The following is an 18,828-nucleotide window of genomic DNA, read 5'->3' on the forward strand; positions in this document are numbered from 1 at the left end:
ACTCACCTCCTGACTCCCCAAAGCCTTTCCACCATCTACAAGGCACAAGTCAGGAGTGTGATGGAGCTGCACTCATTCAAGCAAGTGGAGAGTATTCCAACAACACTCAAGAAGCTCAACACCATCTAGGACAAAGCAGCCCACTTGATTGGCACCCCATCCACCACCCTAAACATTCACTCCCTTCGCCACCGGCACACTGTGGCTGCAACGTGTACCATCCACAGGATGCACTGCAGCAACTCGCCAAGGCTTCTTCGACAGCACCTCCCAAACCCGCGACCTCTACCGCTTAGAAGGACAAGAGCAGCAGGCACATGGGAACACCACCAGCTGCACGTTCCCCTACAAGTCACACACCATCCCGACTTGGAATTATATCGCCGTTCCTTCATCGTCGCTGGGTCAAAATCCTGGAACTCTATTCCTAACTGCACTTTGGGAGAACCTTCACCCCACGGACTGCAGCGGTTCAAGGCGGCGGCTCACCACCACCTTCTCAAGGGCAATAAATGCTCGCCTTGCCAGCGACACCCACATCCCATGAACGAATAACAAAAAAAAAATCACATGTAAACATAAGTTAAAAGGAGATGTCTGGCTGACTATAACATCTGTTAAATATCTTAATATCGTCCCTCAATGAATTATCTGATTAGTCTCACTAACAAACATGGTTGGCCACAGGAAATTCTATTCACTTTATGCTCTCCCACCATTCATGGCCTCTCCTCAAATTATAAATCCTTGCTTGGGTACAGCTCCACAGAAACTGGCTACCTCACTCAAGTGAGTCTACATAGTGAATGCCAGCAGGTTATCCTAACACGGGAGCATCTGCGCCTAGCTCAATCCTGGCCGAAGAGGATGGAGATGTTCTATTTCTGATCCCTATGTCTGCTAGAAAGTGCATATATGGATGTTAGCTGAGAATAGGATTGAGATCAGGTGTACCTGATGACACTCACTGGGCTTAACCATGACAAATGGAAACTTACACAATGCATAGAATAGTTCTCATTACATGGAGTTATACTACAGCATAGGAAGCAATAGAGAAAATTGGGAGAATAACTATCGCAGGCTACCTCAATTGCTTTCCTAATTACTTTGCCCCTTTTTAAAAAACACAAGTAGTTTTATTTGGTAAATGAACCAGCTGAAAATGCTGCACTTTTGCTTCTTAAACAAATGGATAATTGATTCATTAATGGAAATTGTCTATCTTTCTGTTTGCCAGCAACAGGTTTACATGATATACTACTGTCCTCCAGTGGTTGAACAGAAATACTACACAAGTACAAGTCTATCATTTTTTTAACGTATGTTAATGAGTGTCACGAAAAAAATCACAAAATAAATAAATCTTAATTCATCCACACAAAGACTCTACAGTCTCACCGAAGAAGCATCCAATTGTTGACGACATAATTCCAGGGTTTTCAGCGTGAGCCAGGGCTTGATGGTAGCCATCTTGCCTCGGAGTCAGAAGGTGGCGGGTTCAACCCGTACTACAGGATTTGAACTCATAACCTAAGTTGAAACTTCAATGCATTACTGAGGGAGCACGGTCACTTGGATGAGGCATTAAAATGAGGCCACATCTGCCCCCTCAGGTGGATCTAAAAGATGCCATAGCAATATTTGAAGAGCAGTAGAGTTCTGCTGGTGTCCTGACCAACAACCAATATCACTATGAAAAAAATCTGGTTATTTATTTCATTGCTGTTTATTACTTCTGCACAAATTGGCTGCCACATTTCACTACAAGTGACTACATCTCAAAATTATTTGATTGGCTGTGAAGCACTTTGGGACATCTGAGGTTCTGAATGCTGTCACATAAATGCAAGTTCTTTCTTTCTTCATCTGCACCTCTATTTGGGGATCCATTCCAATTGTGGATCACTGTGAAAAACTGGTTCCTAAGGTAATTTCTAAATTTGCCTTTTATTGGTTTGAACTTGTATCCTGTTCTCCCACTCAATTTATTCTCAAGTAGTTTGCCTAACTTAAACTTAAGACCTTGATTTGTGACTTTCCCTCCCCCCTTAAACCTAATATCAAATTCAATCATATTATGGTCATTATTTGCAAGAAGCTCCTTTACTTTAAGATTGTCAACTAATTCTGGTTTGTTACTCATAATTAAATCCAGTATGGCCTGTTCCCTTGTCAGTTCTAAAACATTGTTCTAGAAAACTATAACCACATTCTAGAAATTCAATACCTTCATTAAGCACCTTGGGACTTTTTACTATGTTAAAATGCAAATTGTTATTACTCTGCTGCTCTAGTGAAAGTTAAAATTCCCCATTATAACCATTGTTTCTGCTGCATGCTTCCCTGATCTCTGTATTTATACAATCCCCCCACTACATCACTACTGTCAGGTGGTCTGCAGACAACTCCCACCAGGGCCTTGCATCCTTTGCTGTTCCTTACTTCTACCCAGTGTTTCCACAGTCTGATCACCTTTACTAAAATCCTCTTTCTTTCTACTGCTGTAATAGTGTCGACTCCTCATTTCCCAATTTCTCTGTCCTTTCTGAAGATCCTAAATAGCCTGGAATATTTTGCTCCCAGTCATGCTCAACTTGTCGTCAGGTCTCGAGTGTCTACTCCATCATACCCTTTCAGCAGAGTTTGTGCTTCAACTCATTTGTTTTATTTCTTATGCTACCTGCATTTGTATACAGAACTCTTATTTGGTTAACTGTCCCCACCCTGCCTATATGCCCTGATGGTGCTTTTCCTCACAATTAAATTGCCACAGGCAATTTAATATGTTCTTGTTTTTGATCGGTCCTGCTTTTTTAAAAAAAATATATTTATTACTTCCTATAACTTTTTCTGCTCCTGGAGTATTTGTTATCTTTATCACTTTTTGTTCTGATTTTTTTTTTCTTTGGGTTACTATTATTTCCACTAGGACCCTCACCCCTTTTATTGGTTTAATCTCCTTTCTACAGTCCTATTTATCCTTCCTGCTGGGACCTTCATTCCAGCTTGGTTCAGGTGCAGCCAGTCTCAGCGCTACAGATCCTTCCTGTCCCAGTACAGATGCCAGTGTTCCTTGAAATGGAACCCTCCTTCCCATACCACCCTCTGAGCCACACATTTACTTTCCAGATCCTGTGTCAATTAGCATGTGGCTCAGGTAGTAATTTGGAGATTATCAGAAACCACAATGTTTGGAGCCTAACTAATAAGCTTTCATGTGGGATTTGTCAAATGTCTATTGAAAATCTAGGTACACTACATCATAGGGCTTTCCATAGTCTACATGGGACATCACTTCCTCAGAAGTAGTCAAGGAGGGTGATAAGGCAGAGTCTTCCCCTTGTGAATCCATGTTGGCTACTGTTTACTGAATCATTGTACAAATAATTCCCAAGTTCACACCCAATAATGAATTCTATTATTTTTAACAATATTGAAGACTAATGGGTTTGTAGTTGCCCTGTTTGGTCACCCTTTTTGAAAATGGAAACCATGTTAGCCTATTTCCAATCTACTGGTACTTCCAGAGTCCAGTAATTCCTTCATAAGGACTGTCAATGAATTTCAGATCTCCTCAGTGTCTCCATATTCTCAGATAAATACTATCTATTCCTTGAAATGTGTTTGTTTTGGGCTCTTTTAGCCTGACTGCCATCGCATTTATGTCAAAATCATTAATACTACTTGTCAATTCTGCTTGGAGAGAGCTTGTAACTCATTTCCCTTGTGCCATCAAGCGATACATACTCAGCAAAAAATCTGCACACGGTGTGCGGATATTACACAGTGTGCTGAGAGTTCGGTACGTGTGGGAGTTAGGTGAAGTGGGGGAAGGAGGTGCTGCTTTGCCTTGCTTTTCTTGCAGAGCGGTAGTGGACCTGAGAGCGGTGAGCGGCGGGAGAGAGCGAGACCAGAGCGTGGATAAAAACAGCGCGGAGAGAGCGAGACCAGAGCTTACTCTGAGAGCGAGACTCTGAGACCAGCGGCAGTTCGGGGTGACGTCACCAGTCAGAAAGTGACGCGGCACAGGGGAGGCAGCTGATTGGTGAGTAGGTTCAGGTGAGTATTTCTACCATTTTACTGTAAGTAAAGTAATAAGAAAGGGAAGATCTGCAGGTTTTATAGCAGATAGTGTTTTTTTTTTAGTGAACCTAGGTCCCTAGTATAGTTAACATTTTCTAATTTCAACGTAATTTAAAAGGGGTAACTCAGCTAAGGCAAGTCATGGCAGCAGGCCTCGCACCCGTGATATGCTCCTCCTGCAAGATGTGGGAAGTCATGGACACTACCAGTGTCCCTGCCGACCATGTGTGCGGGAAGTGTGTCCACCTGCAGCTACTGACCGATCGTATCTCGGAGCTGGAGCTGCGGGTGGACTCACTGTGGAGCATCCGCGATGCAGAGAAACTCGTGGATAGCACGTTTAGCGAGTTGGTCACACCGCAGGTAAAGGGTATACAGGCAGGAAGTGAATGGGTGACCACCAGGAAGAGTAAGAGATGCAGGCAGGTAGTGCAGGGGTCCCCTGTGTCCATCCCCCTCTCAAACAGATATGCCACTTTGGATGCTGTTGGGGGAGATGACTTATCAGGGGAAGGCAGCAGCAGCCAACTTCCTGGCACCACGGGTAGCTCTGCTGCACAGGCTGGGAGGAAAAAGAGTGGCAGAGCTATAGTGATAGGGGACTCAATTGTAAGGGGAATAGACAGGCGTTTCTGCGGCCGCAACCGAGACTCCAGGATGGTGTGTTGCCTCCCTGGTGCAAGGATCAAGGATGTCTCGGAGCGGCTACAGAACATTGGAGGGGGAGGGCGAACAGCCAGCTGTCGTGGTGCACATAGGCACCAACGATATAGGTAAAAAAGGGGATGAGGTCCTAAAAGCAGAATATAGGGAGTTAGGAGGTAAATTAAAAAATAGGACCTCAAAGGTAGTAATCTCAGGATTGCTGCCAGTGCCACGTGCTAGTCAGAGTAGAAATAGGAGGATATTTCAAATGAATACGTGGCTAGAGGAATGGTGCAAGGGGGAGGGATTCAAATTCCTGGGACACTGGAAACGGTTCTGGGGGAGGTGGGACCAGTACAAACCGGACGGTCTGCACCTGGGCAGGGCCGGGACCGCTGTCCTAGGAGGAGTGTTTGCTAGTGCTGTTGGGGAGGGTTTAAACTAAAGTGGCAGGGGGTTGGGAACCTGAGCAGGGAGAGAGAGGAAAGCGTAACAGGAAGGGACAGAAGGTATGGAGTAATAGGTAAAGTGTTAAAAAAGGAAAAAGCAGGAACTAAGCGTCACAAAACAGATTTGAAAGTTCTTTATCTGAATGCACGTAGCATTCGTAATAAAATGGACGAGTTAACGGCACAAATAACTACGTATGGGTATGATCTTGTGGCCATTACAGAAACATGGCTGCAGGGTGACAACGACTGGGAATTAAATGTGCCAGGGTATTTAACAATAAGGAAGGACAGGCAGGAAGGAAGGGGAGGTGGGGTGGCTATGTTAATAAAGGAAGGAATCACTGTAATACAGAGAAATGATATTGGGACAAAGCATCAAGATAATGAAACAGTTTGGGTGGAGATAAGGAATAATAAGGGAAAAAAAACATTAGTGGGTGTAGTATATAGGCCTCCTAATAGTTGCAACTCTGCTGGAAGAAGTATTAATCAGGAAATAGTCGGGGCATGTAATAAGGGAACAGCCATAATTATGGGGGATTTTAATTATCATATTAACTGGACAAATCAAATTGGGCAGAGCAGCCTTGAGGACGAGTTCATTGAGTGCATCAGGGATGGATTTCTTGAGCAGTATGTAACTGATCCTACAAGGGGGCAGGCAACCTTGGACCTGGTCCTGTGTAATGAGTCAGGATTAATTAATAATGTCCTAGTTAAGGATCCCCTTGGAACGAGCGACCACAACATGGTTGAATTCCATATCCAATTAGAGGGTGAGAAGGTTGATTCTCAAACAAGCGTACTGAGCTTGAATAAAGGAGACTATGATGGTATGAGAGCGGAATTGATTAAAGTGGACTGGGAAAATAGATTAAAGGGTAAGACGGTACATGAGCAGTGGTGTTCATTTAGGGAGTTATTTTACAACTTTCAAAATAAATATATTCCACTGAGGAAAAAAGGGTGTAAAAGAAATGACAGCCACCCGTGGCTAAGTAAAGAAATCAAGGATAGTATCCGACTAAAAACAAGGACATATAAGGTAGCCAAACTTAGTGGGAGGATAGAAGATTGGGAAGTCTTCAAAAGACAGCAAAAAGTAACTAAAGGATTGATTAAGAAAGGGAAGTTAGATTATGAAAAGAAATTAGCAAAAAATATAAAAACAGATAGCAAGAGTTTCTATAGTTATATAAAAAGAAAAAGGGTGGCTAAGGCAAACATAGGTCCCTTAGAGGATGAGACCGGGAAATTAATGGTGGGAAACATGGAGATGGCAAAAATGCTGAACAAATATTTTGTTTCAGTCTTTACAGTAGAGGACACTAAGAATATCCCAACACTGGACAAACAGGGGACTCTCGGGGGGGAGGAGCTAAATACGATTAAAATCACTCGAGATGGTACTCGGTAAAATAATGGGACTCAAGGCGGATAAATCCCCTGGACCTGATGGCTTCCATCCTAGGGTCTTGAGGGAAGTGGCAGTAGGGATTGTGGATGCTTTGGTGATAGTTTTCCAAAATTCCCTGGACTCAGGAGAGGTCCCGGCAGATTGGAAAACTGCTAATGTAACACCGTTATTTAAAAAGGGTAGTAGGCAGAAGGCTGGAAATTATAGGCCAGTTAGCTTAACATCTGTGGTGGGTAAAGTTTTGGAGTCTATTATTAAGGAGACAGTAACGGAACATTTAGATAAGCATAATTTAATAGGACAAAGTCAGCATGGCTTTATGAAGGGGAAGTCATGTCTGACAAATTTGCTTGAGTTCTTCGAGGATATAACGTATAGGGTGGATAAAGGGGAACCAGTGGACGTAGTGTATTTAGACTTCCAGAAGGCATTCGACAAGGTGCCACATAAAAGATTATTACTTAAGATAAAAAATCACGGGATTGGGGGTAATATTCTGGCATGGGTGGAGGATTGGTTATCGAACAGGAAGCAGAGAGTTGGGATAAATGGTTCATTTTTGGACTGGCAACCAGTAACCAGTGGTGTTCCACAGGGGTCGGTGCTGGGTCCCCAACTCTTTACAATCTATATTAACGATTTGGAGGAGGGGACCGAGTGCAACATATCAAAATTTGCAGATGATACAAAGATGGGAGGGAAAGTAGAGAGTGAGGAGGACATAAAAAACCTGCAGGGGGATATAGACAGGCTGGGTGAGTGGGCGGAGATTTGGCAGATGCAATATAATATTGGAAAATGTGAGGTTATGCACTTTGGCAGGAAAAATCAGAGAGCAAGTTATTTTCTTAATGGCGAGAGACTGGAAAGTACTGCAGTACAAAGGGATCTGGGGGTCCTAGTGCAAGAAAATCAAAAAGTTGGTATGCAGGTGCAGCAGGTGATCAAGAAAGCCAACGGAATGTTGGCTTTTATTGCTAGGGGGATAGAATATAAAAACAAGGAGGTATTGCTGCAGTTATATAAGGTATTGGTGAGACCGCACCTGGAATACTGCATACAGTTTTGGTCTCCATACTTAAGAAAAGACATACTTGCTCTCGAGGCAGTACAAAGAAGGTTCACTCGGTTAATCCCGGGGATGAGGGGGCGGACATATGAGGAGAGGTTGAGTAGATTGGGACTCTACTCATTGGAGTTCAGAAGAATGAGAGGCGATCTTATTGAAACATATAAGATTGTGAAGGGTCTTGATCGGGTGGATGCAGTAAGGATGTTCCCAAAGATGGGTGAAACTAGAACTAGGGGGCATAATCTTAGAATAAGGGGCTGCTCTTTCAAAACTGAGATGAGGAGAAACTTCTTCACTCAGAGGGTGGTAGGTCTGTGGAATTTGCTGCCCCAGGAAGCTGTGGAAGCTACATCATTAGATAAATTTAAAACAGAAATAGACAGTTTCCTAGAAGTAAAGGGAATTAGGGGTTATGGGGAGCGGGCAGGAAATTGGACATGAAGCTGAGTTCGGATCGGTCAATGCCCTGTGGGTGGCGGAGAGGGCCCAGGGGCTATATGGCCGGGTCCTGCTCCGACTTCTTGTGTTCTTTAGATTTGTGGTTGGGATCAGATCAGCCATGATCTTATTGAATGGCGGAGCAGGCTCGAGGGGCCGATTGGCCTACTCCTGCTCCAATTTCTTATGTTCTTATGTTCTTATGATGTTCAGTTTGGGTTGCGCCAAAATCACTGCTCCAGACCACATCACAGCCAGACACGAGTACAAAACCTGAATGCTGAATTTGTTTTTTTTTAAAATTCGTTCATGGGATGTAGGCGTTGCTGGCAAGGACAGCATTTATTGCCCATCCCTAATTGCCCTTGAGAAGGTGGTGGTGAGCCGCCTTCTTGAACCGCTGCAGTCCATGTGGTGAAGGTTCTCCCACAATGCTGGTAGGTAGCGAGTTCCAGGATTTTGACCCAGTGAAGAAGGAACGGCGATATATTTCCAAGTCGGGATGGAGTGTGACTTGGAGGGGAACATGCAGGTGGTGTTATTCCCATGTACCTGCTGCCCTTGTCCTTCTTGGTGGTAGAGGTCACTGGTTTGGGATATGCTGTCGAAGAAGCCTTGGCGAGTTGCTGCAGTGCATCCTGTGGATGGTACACACTGCAGCCACGTTGCGCCGGTGGTGAAGGGAGTGAATGTTTAGGGTGGTGGATGGGGTGCCAATCAAGAGGGCTGCTTTGTCCTGGATAGTGTCGAGCTTCTTGTGTGTTGTTGGAGCTGCACTCATCCAGGCAAGTGGAGAGTATTCCATCACACTCCTGACTTGTGCCTTGTAGATGGTGGAAAGGCTTTGGGGAGTCAGGAGGTGAACCACTCGCCACAGAATACACAGCCTCTGACCTGCTCTTGTAGTCACAATATTTATGTGGCTGGTCCAGTTAAGTTTCTGATCAATGGTGACCCCCAGGATTCGGCGATGGTAATGCCGTTGAATGTCAAGGGGAGGTGGTTGGACTCTCTCTTGTTGGAGATGGTTATTGCCTGGCACTTATCTGGCATGAATGTTACTTGCCGCTTATCAGACAATGCCTGGATGTTGTCCAGGTCTTGAAGCAGTCCATGCCCACATGCAGCATTATCTGAGGGGTTGTGAATGGAAATGAACACACTGCATTCGTCAGCGAACATCCCCATTTCGGACCTTATGATGGAGGGAAGATCATTGATGAAGCAGCTGAAGATGGTTGGGCCTAGGACGCTGCCCTGAGGAACTCCTGCATCAATGTCCTCAGGCTGCGTTGATTGGCCTCCAACAACCACTACCATCTTCCTTTGTGCTAGGTACAACTCCAGCCACTGGAGAGTTTTCCCCCCGATTCCCATTGACTTCAATTTTACTAGGGCTCCTTGGTGCCACACTCGGTCAAATGCTGCCTTGATGTCAAGGGCAGTTACTCTCCCCTCACTTCTGCAATGCAGCTCTTTTATCCATGTTTGGACCAAGGCTGTAATGAGGTCTGGAGCAGAGTGGTCCTGGCAGAACCCAAACTGAGCATCGGTGAGCAGGTTATTGGTGAGTAAGTGCCGCTTGATAGCACTGTCGACGACACCTTCCATCACTTTGCTGATGATTAAGAGTAGACTGATAGGGAGGTAATTGGCCAGATTGGATTTGTCCTGCTTTTTGTGGACAGGACATACCTGGGCAATTTTCCACATTGTCAGGTATATGCCAGTGTTGTAGCTGTACTGGAACAGCTTGGCTAGAGGCGCAGCTAGTTCTGGAGCACAAGTCTTCAGCACTACAGCTGGGATGTTATCGAGGCCCAGAGCCTTTGTTGTATCCAGTGCACACAGCCGTTTCTTGATATCACGTGGAGTGAATCAAATTGGCTGAAGACTGGCTTCTGTGATGGTGGGGATATTGGGAGGAGGCAGAGATGGATCATCTACCTCGGCACTTCTGGCAGAAGATGGTTGCAAACGCTTCAGCCTTGTCTTTTGCACTCACGAAGCAAGATGGTCACGGTTGTCAGAAATCAATCACAGCACTAATACATTGTTGTGGGAGCTCCTCAGGGAAGTGTACTCAGCCCAGTTATCTTCAGCTACTTCATCAATGATCTTCTATCCAATGCACAGACAGGAATGGGGCTGTTAACTGATGATCCTACAATGTTCAGCTCCTTTTACAACTGTTCTGATAATGAAGCAGCCCATGCCAGCCTACAACAGCACCTGGATAACATTCAGGCTTGGCCTGACAAGTGGCAGGTAACATTCACGCCACATAAGTGCCAGGTAATGGCCATCTCTAACAAGAGAAGGCCCAACTATCTCCGGCATTCATCAATGGCAAAACCATCAGAGTCCCCCACTATCAACATCCTAGGGTTAATACTGAACAGCTTAAATGGACCAGCCATTCAACACCTGACTACAAGAGCAGGGAAGAGGCTGGATACTCTGAGTGGATCACCTCCTGACCCCTCCAAGCTTCTCCACCATCTACAAAGCTCAATGCAGGAGTTTGATGGAATATTCACCAATTGCCTGGATAGGTGCAGCTGCAACACCACTCAAAAAGCTCAACACCATCCAGGAGAGCAGTCTGCTTGATTGGTGCACCACCACTGGACTCAAAATTCATTACCTCCACCATTGGCATGCTGTGGCTGCAGTATATACCATCTACAGGATGCACTGCAGCATCTGGCCAAGTTTACTTTGACAGCACCTACCAGCCCTGCAACTCCTCCCACCAAGAACAAGAGCAGCAATGTTATGGGAACACCATCACCTGCTAGATTGCCTCAAAGTCTCTCACCATCCTTGCTTGGACATAGAGCACTATTCCTTTGCCATCGTTGGGTCAGTTTCCTGGAATTCACTACTTAACACCATCAAGGACTTCAATGGTTCAAACCAAATCCCACCATCGCCTTCTTAGGGCAACTAGGAATGAGCAGTAAAAATGGCCTTTCCAGTTCTCACACATCCCCAAAACAATTTTGTTTTTAAATGACATATCAAGCTGAACATGTAGCTGAATTAACAGAATCAGAGGCGCTCCTGGAGTTAAAATGATTACATCTATACTAATAAATCCAACAAGAAATTCAGAGAATGGTTAGAACGTGAAACCCGCTATCACAAGGAATAGTTGAGGTGAATAGCTTTGATGCATTTAAGGGAAATCTAGATAATAATGATGGAGAAAGGAATAGAAGGTTATGCTGATAGGGTTAAATGAAGACAAGTGGGAGGAGGCTCACATGGAGCATAAACACCAGCATGGACCAAATGGCCTGTTTCTGTGCTGTACATTCAATGTAATTCTATATACTCATGTTCATTTATATCCTTCATGATGCCTGGCTTAATATCCCCTGCAAACAGCTTTTCCCACTATCAGCACCAATAATCACAGGAAAAAAAAACAACTAATTCTTTACAATCATTTTGTGATACTATGTGTAGGTGTGCGATTTATCTTAAAGACAGTCATATGGCAAATCAACATTGGAAGAATTGGTAGAGATATTTCCCTCCAAAATTAAAATTATCTTTGAATTACTCACAACACCAAAGGTGATGACAGCAGACAAGAATGGAGTGTGAGATTTCCCTTTGTGCAATAAAGTTATTTTCATGAAAGTGATCCCTGTACAATAGTAGCTGAAAATTGTGATCATTTCTCATATTGCTTACTTAAGGAACTGGCTTTTAGAAGTGCTGGGGTCACCAACAATACAGATATTAATGTCACCACGAAGAGAAATACCATCTGTTGTAGTCTTTCCAACCCCACCAAACAGCATCAATAAGATTCCTCTCTTAATTTCATCACTACCTGTAAAAAAAATTATGTCTTAGTTATAGGAAATAATTGGAAGAAGTCACATATACATTTATAAGTACCACTCAGAATTACTTAAGTGATGTTCACTATAAACCATGAAATAAGTCTACAGAAGTGTAAACAAACCAATTGGAAAGCTTGTTGGAATATTTTACAGGGCATCAAAAAAGTTTCAAATGTATTTTGGGTGTTTGATACCCAATAGTTCCAGATCTAGAATAATCAACATACACTGCAGAGTCCATAACCCTGTCATCTTTACAGGAATTACCACTCTTACTGGCCGACTATTCATCAACTTTCAAATTCCATAATGATTCGTTTTCATTTTGTAATCTACAGTTCGGGATTTTGTTGAAAATGCAAATGTCATTATGTTAATGAGGAACTAGCTAGAAATTATTCAAATATGTATTTAACACTATTAAGAATTCTTTAAACTGATTTTGAATTTTTACCTATAATTTTATCCATATGGAGTTTCTGGTATGGAATATTTAACAGAACAAGACTTTTTAAATTATTGATCAATTTCCCATTGCACTACATGTGGGTATTCAAGACCAATTTGAAATTTTCAAGTCAAGAGTTAAACAGTGGAGGATAATGGAATCAATAAGATTGAATGATGGAGGTAAGGGGGAGGAGAAGGAGAAAGCAAACTGAAGGGGTGGGAGGGAAAAAAAGAGCAGAGGGAAGAGACAGAGGGAGAAAACAGGAGTAGAGGAAGGGGAAGAGAAGCCAGTGTTCAGGAAGGGAAATTCAGATCAGTGGGGGTAGGAAGATTGAGGCATGGGAGAGCCATCAGGAGAAGGGAGCTACTGTAAAAAGAGAAATGAAGCAGGATATGGCTAGTCTGTGAGGGGGGACTGTTTGGCTCAGATACTGGGAATTCCACTGGTGCTACAGGAATTCCTCAAACTAGTCAGCTACTTGGCCTTGCTGCTTTCTGGCCATTGCCTTCCAACAATTTTTGAGTAGGTGCTGTTTCTCTTTGTTCTTCATTGTGTGGTAGGAGTGTTCTCCTCTATATACTCCAGGGAGAGGGGCGGTGGATATAAGTTCAGTGGTCTAGTTTGTGTTTTGGGGGGGGGGGGGGGGCGGGGGGAGGAGAGAGGAGAAAGGGAAGGGAGGTTGAAAAGGAGGAAGGACCAAATACACACTCACTTGGGGGTGAAGAATGGGATGTCACATTCACAGCACCACCTACTAGTGCAGTTCCTTTGAGATCTGGAGATTACTCAATGTTTTTAATATATCTTAAATATTCAAACATGTTTTTCATTCACTAGCCTGTACATACCTTTTCCAACATTGAGGATAAGGTTGCCAGAAATAAAATTACAAATTGCAACTTTGAAATATTTCACAGTTGCTGCAGTTTTGGATTCTGTCCCTCCCCACACCCCATTAGCAACCATTGGGAATCCAGAGCAACACTGCATAACCACTGCAATATAAATAGCAATGAGACAGTGAAACACTGGATTTTAACTGTAGTATAGTTGGAAAACAATTAAAAACTGTTCAGCTTCATCACTGTTGACTTAAGAAGTAGAATTGTTTTTCATACTCTGGCTAAACTAAGCTGTCACTTACCATGAATAGTCGGGTAAAGGCTGGTGCAAAGATTGTGATACAGATTTTTATCCTGACTCATTTCAAACACTTTTTCCCACTCCTGCACAGTCATCTGGTTCTTGATGTTTTCTGCTGTCTGATTTTCCTCTCTGAACACTGACCCACCAAACTTTAGTGAATCAAGAAAAGGTAAAGGGGAGGAAAGAGAAGCAAACGCAGTCATTATGTTAATGAGAAACTTGCATTGCCTAGGAATTATGCAGAAATCATTTAAGGCGGCTAAAAATAGGTAGCTATGATTTTACTCTCAATGAATTTAGGACCAGAGAGTCCGGAATTTCCTAGAAAGTTTCGAAATGAGTATGGCGTAACAGTAGATTTGTACCATTTTACCAAGGAAACTTGCGCGCAACTGATGTAAACCAGTTTTATGCCGAAACATCACTAGACGTGAATTTAATCATTCCTTTGCACTGCTCGAGTTATGTCTGCAAAATCCCACTTAGCTCATTAACATAGCTCCACCCCCGCGAGTTTCTTGCATTTATACCCGTTCAGAACAGATGTAAATTTACACCCAATATTTTTGGTGCAGCAAGACACTTGGTCACGATTTCTGGTGTTTTATACTGATTTTTTTATAAAAATTATTTCTCCTTACTGAGACCTGCATTGTATTTTCCTTGATTATGTTTTTTTTTTAAAATAGGGCATCAGAATCTGTTACATTAAAAAGAGAAAAGTTTCCACAGTTGCATTTTCTTACACATGCTGTGCTTAATGTGCATGAATGATGGTCCAGGACTGGATGAGCAAAAATATCCTCCAACTAAATATTGGGAAGACCGAAGCCAATGTCTTTGGTCCCCGCTGCAAACTCCATTCCCTGGCCACCATCCGAGGCTAAACCAGACCGTTCACAACCTTGTCATCCTATTTGACTGAGATGAGTTACCGACCACATATCCGCTCCATCACAAAGACTGCCTACTTCCACCTGTGTAACATCGCCCGTCTCTGCCCCATCTCAGCTCATCTGCTGCTGAAACCCTCATCCATGCCTTTGTTACTCCAGACTGGACTATTCCAATGGTCTCCTGGCTGGCCTCCCATCTTCCACCCTCCATAAACTTGAACTCAAACAAAACTAAGCCCATATCTTAACTCGCACCAAGTCCCGTCCTCCCATCACCCCTGTGCTCGCTGACCTACATTGGCTCCTGGTCCAGGAACACCTTGATTTTAAAATTCTCATCCTTGTTTTCAAATCCCTCCATGGCCTTGCCCCTCCCTATCTCTCTAACTTCCTCCAGTCCTACAATCCTCCGAAACCTCTGCACTCCTCCAATTTTTGCCTCTTGCGCAGCCCCGATTTTAATTACTCCACCATTGCCGGCCGTGCCTTCAGCTGCCTAAGCCCCAAGCTCTGGAATTCCCTCGCTAAATCGCTCTCTCGCTCGCTCTCACAAGTTTCTTAACACTTACCTCTTTGACCAAACTTTGGGTCATCTGTCCTAATACCTCCTTATGTGGCTCGGTGTGAAATTTTGTTTGATAACGCTCCTGTGAAGCCTAGGGACATTTTACTATATTAAAGGCGCTATATAAATGCAAGCTGTTGTTATTGATGTTATGAAGCCATCAAACAACATGATAAAAGAGGGACTTAAGGAGGAAAGTGGCATATATTCCATGCTGATTTCTACTTATTTTATGCAGGCTTTTATGTTCCAGCGAGTGCAATTCTCAGGAAATTTGGATACAAGTACCCATTGGCAAGATTAAGAAAGCGGCCTAAAAATCATTGTAATTTCGGCACAAGAGTGATCTTAGAAATTCCAGGCTTCAGTACCTGTATACTTAGCAAAAATAATTCAATGAAACTAATGCAGGAAAAGACATAAGCAGACAGCAGTGCCCTGTCTGAAGCTAGGCAAGGACAATAACCCTGAGCCCAACCAATAAAATCATGAGTTTATGTTGTTTGGATCTCTTTTCCACCTTAGCCCAGCCAAACTATAGAAACCAAGCCAAACAAATGATTTCAACCCTTAAATATGCATTGGTCCCAGTGTATGCACAAAAATGACAGCAAACCAAACATACTTTCCTCCAAGCAACGTCCAACCAGTGTAACAGCTTTACAAAATATGTTTGCATACCTCTTTAAAATTTTACTTTTAAAAAAAAAATTGAGCCAAAGAAAAGTAGTGCAGTTATGTGGAAGCCACAATAGTGAGGGCTGCACAGCCAAAACAATTTGCGGGTATAAAGCACTTTTAATGTAGGAAAACACCCCAAGGCAATTCATAGAAGCATAACGAGACAAAAATTGACACGGAGCCAAGAGATATTGGGAGGGGTGTCTAAAAATTTGGTCAAAGAGGTAGGTTTTAAGGAGGCTCTTGGTGGAGGCGAGAGGGGGAATTGGAGAGCTTAGGGCCTGGACGGCTGAAAGCATGGGCGCCAATAATGGGACGAAGGGAGTGGGGGATGTGTTAAGAGGCCAGAGCTGAAAGAGTGCAAAGTTTTTGAAGGATTGTATGGCTGGAAGCGGTTACAGAGATAGGCCAAGATTTGTAGGGATATGAATACCAAGATGAGAATTATAAATTGGAAGCATGGGCAAGCCAAAAGGAGTTCAGGGGTGATGGGTGAACAGGATTTGGTGCAGGTTAGGATTCTGGCAGCAGTTTTGGGATGAGCTCAAGTTTATGGAGGGTGCAAGATGGGAGGCCGGTCAGAATGGCATTGCAATAGTCAAGTCTGGAGGTGACAAAAGCATGAGGGTTTCAGCAGCAGATAGGCTGAGGCAGGGATGGAGACAGGCGATGTTAGAGTTGGAAGTAGGCGGTGTTTGTGATGGAGAGGATGTGGGGTTGGCAGATCAGCCTTGGGTCAAATAGGACGGCGAGATTGCGAACAGCCTGGTTCAATCAGAGACAGTGGCCGGGGAGGGGAATGGAACTGGTGATGAGGAAATTAAGTTTGTGGTGGGGACTGAAGACAATGGCTTTGGTTTTTCCAATTACATAGCATTTTGCAGCACAGAAACAGGCCATTCGGCCAAACAGGTCTATGCCAGCACTTATGCTCCACACAAGCCTCCTCCCAATTTCATCTCACCCTATCAACATATCCTTCTATTCCTTTCTCCCTCATGCACATGTCTAGCTTCCCCTTAAATTCCTCAACCACTCTGTACAGTAGCAAGCTCCACATTCTCACCACTCTGGAGTAAAGTTTCCCCTGAATTCCTTATTAGTGACTACCTTGTACTTATGGCCCCTAGTTTTAGTCTTCCTCGTAAGTGGAAACATCTTCTCTACATCGGCCTTATTGAACCCTTTCATAATGGTAGTGGTTGTTGGAGGCCAATCATCTCAGCCCCAGGACATTGCTGCAGGAGTTCCTCAGGGCAGTGTCCTAGGCCCAACCATCTTCAGCTGCTTCATCAATGACCTTCCCTCCATCATAAGGTCAGAAATGGGGATGTTCGCTGATGACTGCACAGTGTTCAGTTCCATTCGCAACCCCTCAGATAATGAAGCAGTCCGAGCCCGCATGCAGCAAGACCTGGACAACATCCAAGCTTGGGCTGATAAGTGGCAAGTAACATTCGCGCCAGATAAGTGCCAGGCAATGACCATCTCCAACAAGAGAGTCTAACCACCTCCCCTTGACATTCAACGGCATTACCATCGCCGAATCCCCCACCATCAACATCCTGGGGGTCACCATTGACCAGAAACTTAACTGGACCAGCCATATAAATATTTTGGCTACAAGAGCAGGTCAGAGGCTGGGTATTCTGCGGCGAGTGACTCACCTCCTGACTCCCCAAAGCCTTCCCACCATCTACAAGGCACAAGTCAGGAGTGTGATGGAATACTCTCCACTTGCCTGGATGAGTGCAGCTCCAACAACACTCAAGAAGCTCGATACCATCCAAGATAAAGCAGCCCGCTTGATTGGCACCCCATCCACCACCCTAAACATTCACTCCCTTCACCACCGGTGCACTGTGGCTGCAGTGTGCACCATCCACAGGATGCACTGCAGAAACTCGCCAAGGCTTCTTCGACAGCACCTCCCAAACCCGCGACCTCTACCACCTAGAAGGACAAGGGCAGCAGGCGCATGGGAACAACACCACCTGCACGTTCCCCTCCAAGTCACACACCATCCCGACTTGGAAATATCGCCGTTCCTTCATTGTCGCTGGGTCAAAATCCTGGAACTCCCTTCCTAACAGCACTGTGGGAGAACCGTCACCACACGGACTGCAGCGGTTCAAGAAGGCGGCTCACCACCACCTTCTCGAGGGCAATTAGGGATGGGCAATAAATGCCGGCCTTGCCAGCGACGCCCACATCCCGTGAACGAATAAAAAAAATTAAAAAAATTTTTAAAGACCTCTACCAGATCACCTCTCAGTCTTCTCTTTTCTAGAGAAAAGAGCCCCAGCCTATTCAATATTTCCTAATAGTGCAAAAAAAATTACAAGGATGAGATCAGAACTAAGAGGGTACAACTGTCTCCAGTGCTTCTACATCCTTTTTGTAACATGGGGACTTGAAATGTGCATAGTACTCTAAATGTGGTCTAACCAAGGTTCTAAGTTTAACGTAACTCTCTGTGCTTTTGAATTCTATTCCACTAGAAATTAAACCCAGTGCTTTGTTTTCACTTTATGGCTTTGTTAACCTGCATTACTACTTTTAATGATATGTGAATCTGTAAATTTTCCATTTACACACCTATTCTGCACGTTTATTAACACGGTCTTGTATTTTGTCGCAGTCCTCCTCAGTATTAACTATACCCCACCGCCCCCCCCCCCCCCCATGATATTATCCGCAAATTTTAATATTGTACTTCCAATTCCCGAGTCCAAATCATTTATGTAAATAGTGAACTGTGGTCCCAGCACCAATCTGTGTGGAACACCACTTCCCACCATCCACCAGTCTGGGTAACTACCTTTAACCCCTAATCTCTGTTTCCTGTGTTGTTCTCTATGTTTAATTGGAGGAAATTGTGGCTCATCCAAACATGCTGATAACACATAGGCAGTGGAGGGATTGAGAGAAGTGGTGGTGATGTAGATCTGGGTGTCATCAGCTTATATGTGGAACCTGACATCATATCTTTGGCTAACTACCAATGGGCAACATGTAGAAGAGAAATAGGAGTGGTCTACGGATACATCTTTGATATACTCTTGTTTCATATTAAGTTGGGCTCTAAATAAAATTGTTGACTTCTCAGCTACTACAAC

General features: G+C 44.0%; 1 protein-coding gene across 1 annotated transcript in view; it reads right to left on the reverse strand.

Moving 5' to 3' along the window:
* LOC137334158 (maternal DNA replication licensing factor mcm6-like) overlaps positions 1–18,828 on the reverse strand; it is an 82,909-nt gene that overhangs the window by 46,579 nt on the left and 17,502 nt on the right. Inside the window, exons 7-8 of the mRNA XM_067998706.1 lie at positions 13,566–13,716; positions 11,816–11,957 (exon numbers count right to left, since the gene is read on the reverse strand). Of these exons, the coding sequence (XP_067854807.1) occupies positions 11,816–11,957; positions 13,566–13,716 (293 nt within the window). The remainder of the gene's footprint in view (positions 1–11,815; positions 11,958–13,565; positions 13,717–18,828) is intronic.

This window comes from Heptranchias perlo, chromosome 2, assembly GCF_035084215.1.
Source record: "Heptranchias perlo isolate sHepPer1 chromosome 2, sHepPer1.hap1, whole genome shotgun sequence".
Taxonomy (NCBI): domain Eukaryota; kingdom Metazoa; phylum Chordata; class Chondrichthyes; order Hexanchiformes; family Hexanchidae; genus Heptranchias; species Heptranchias perlo.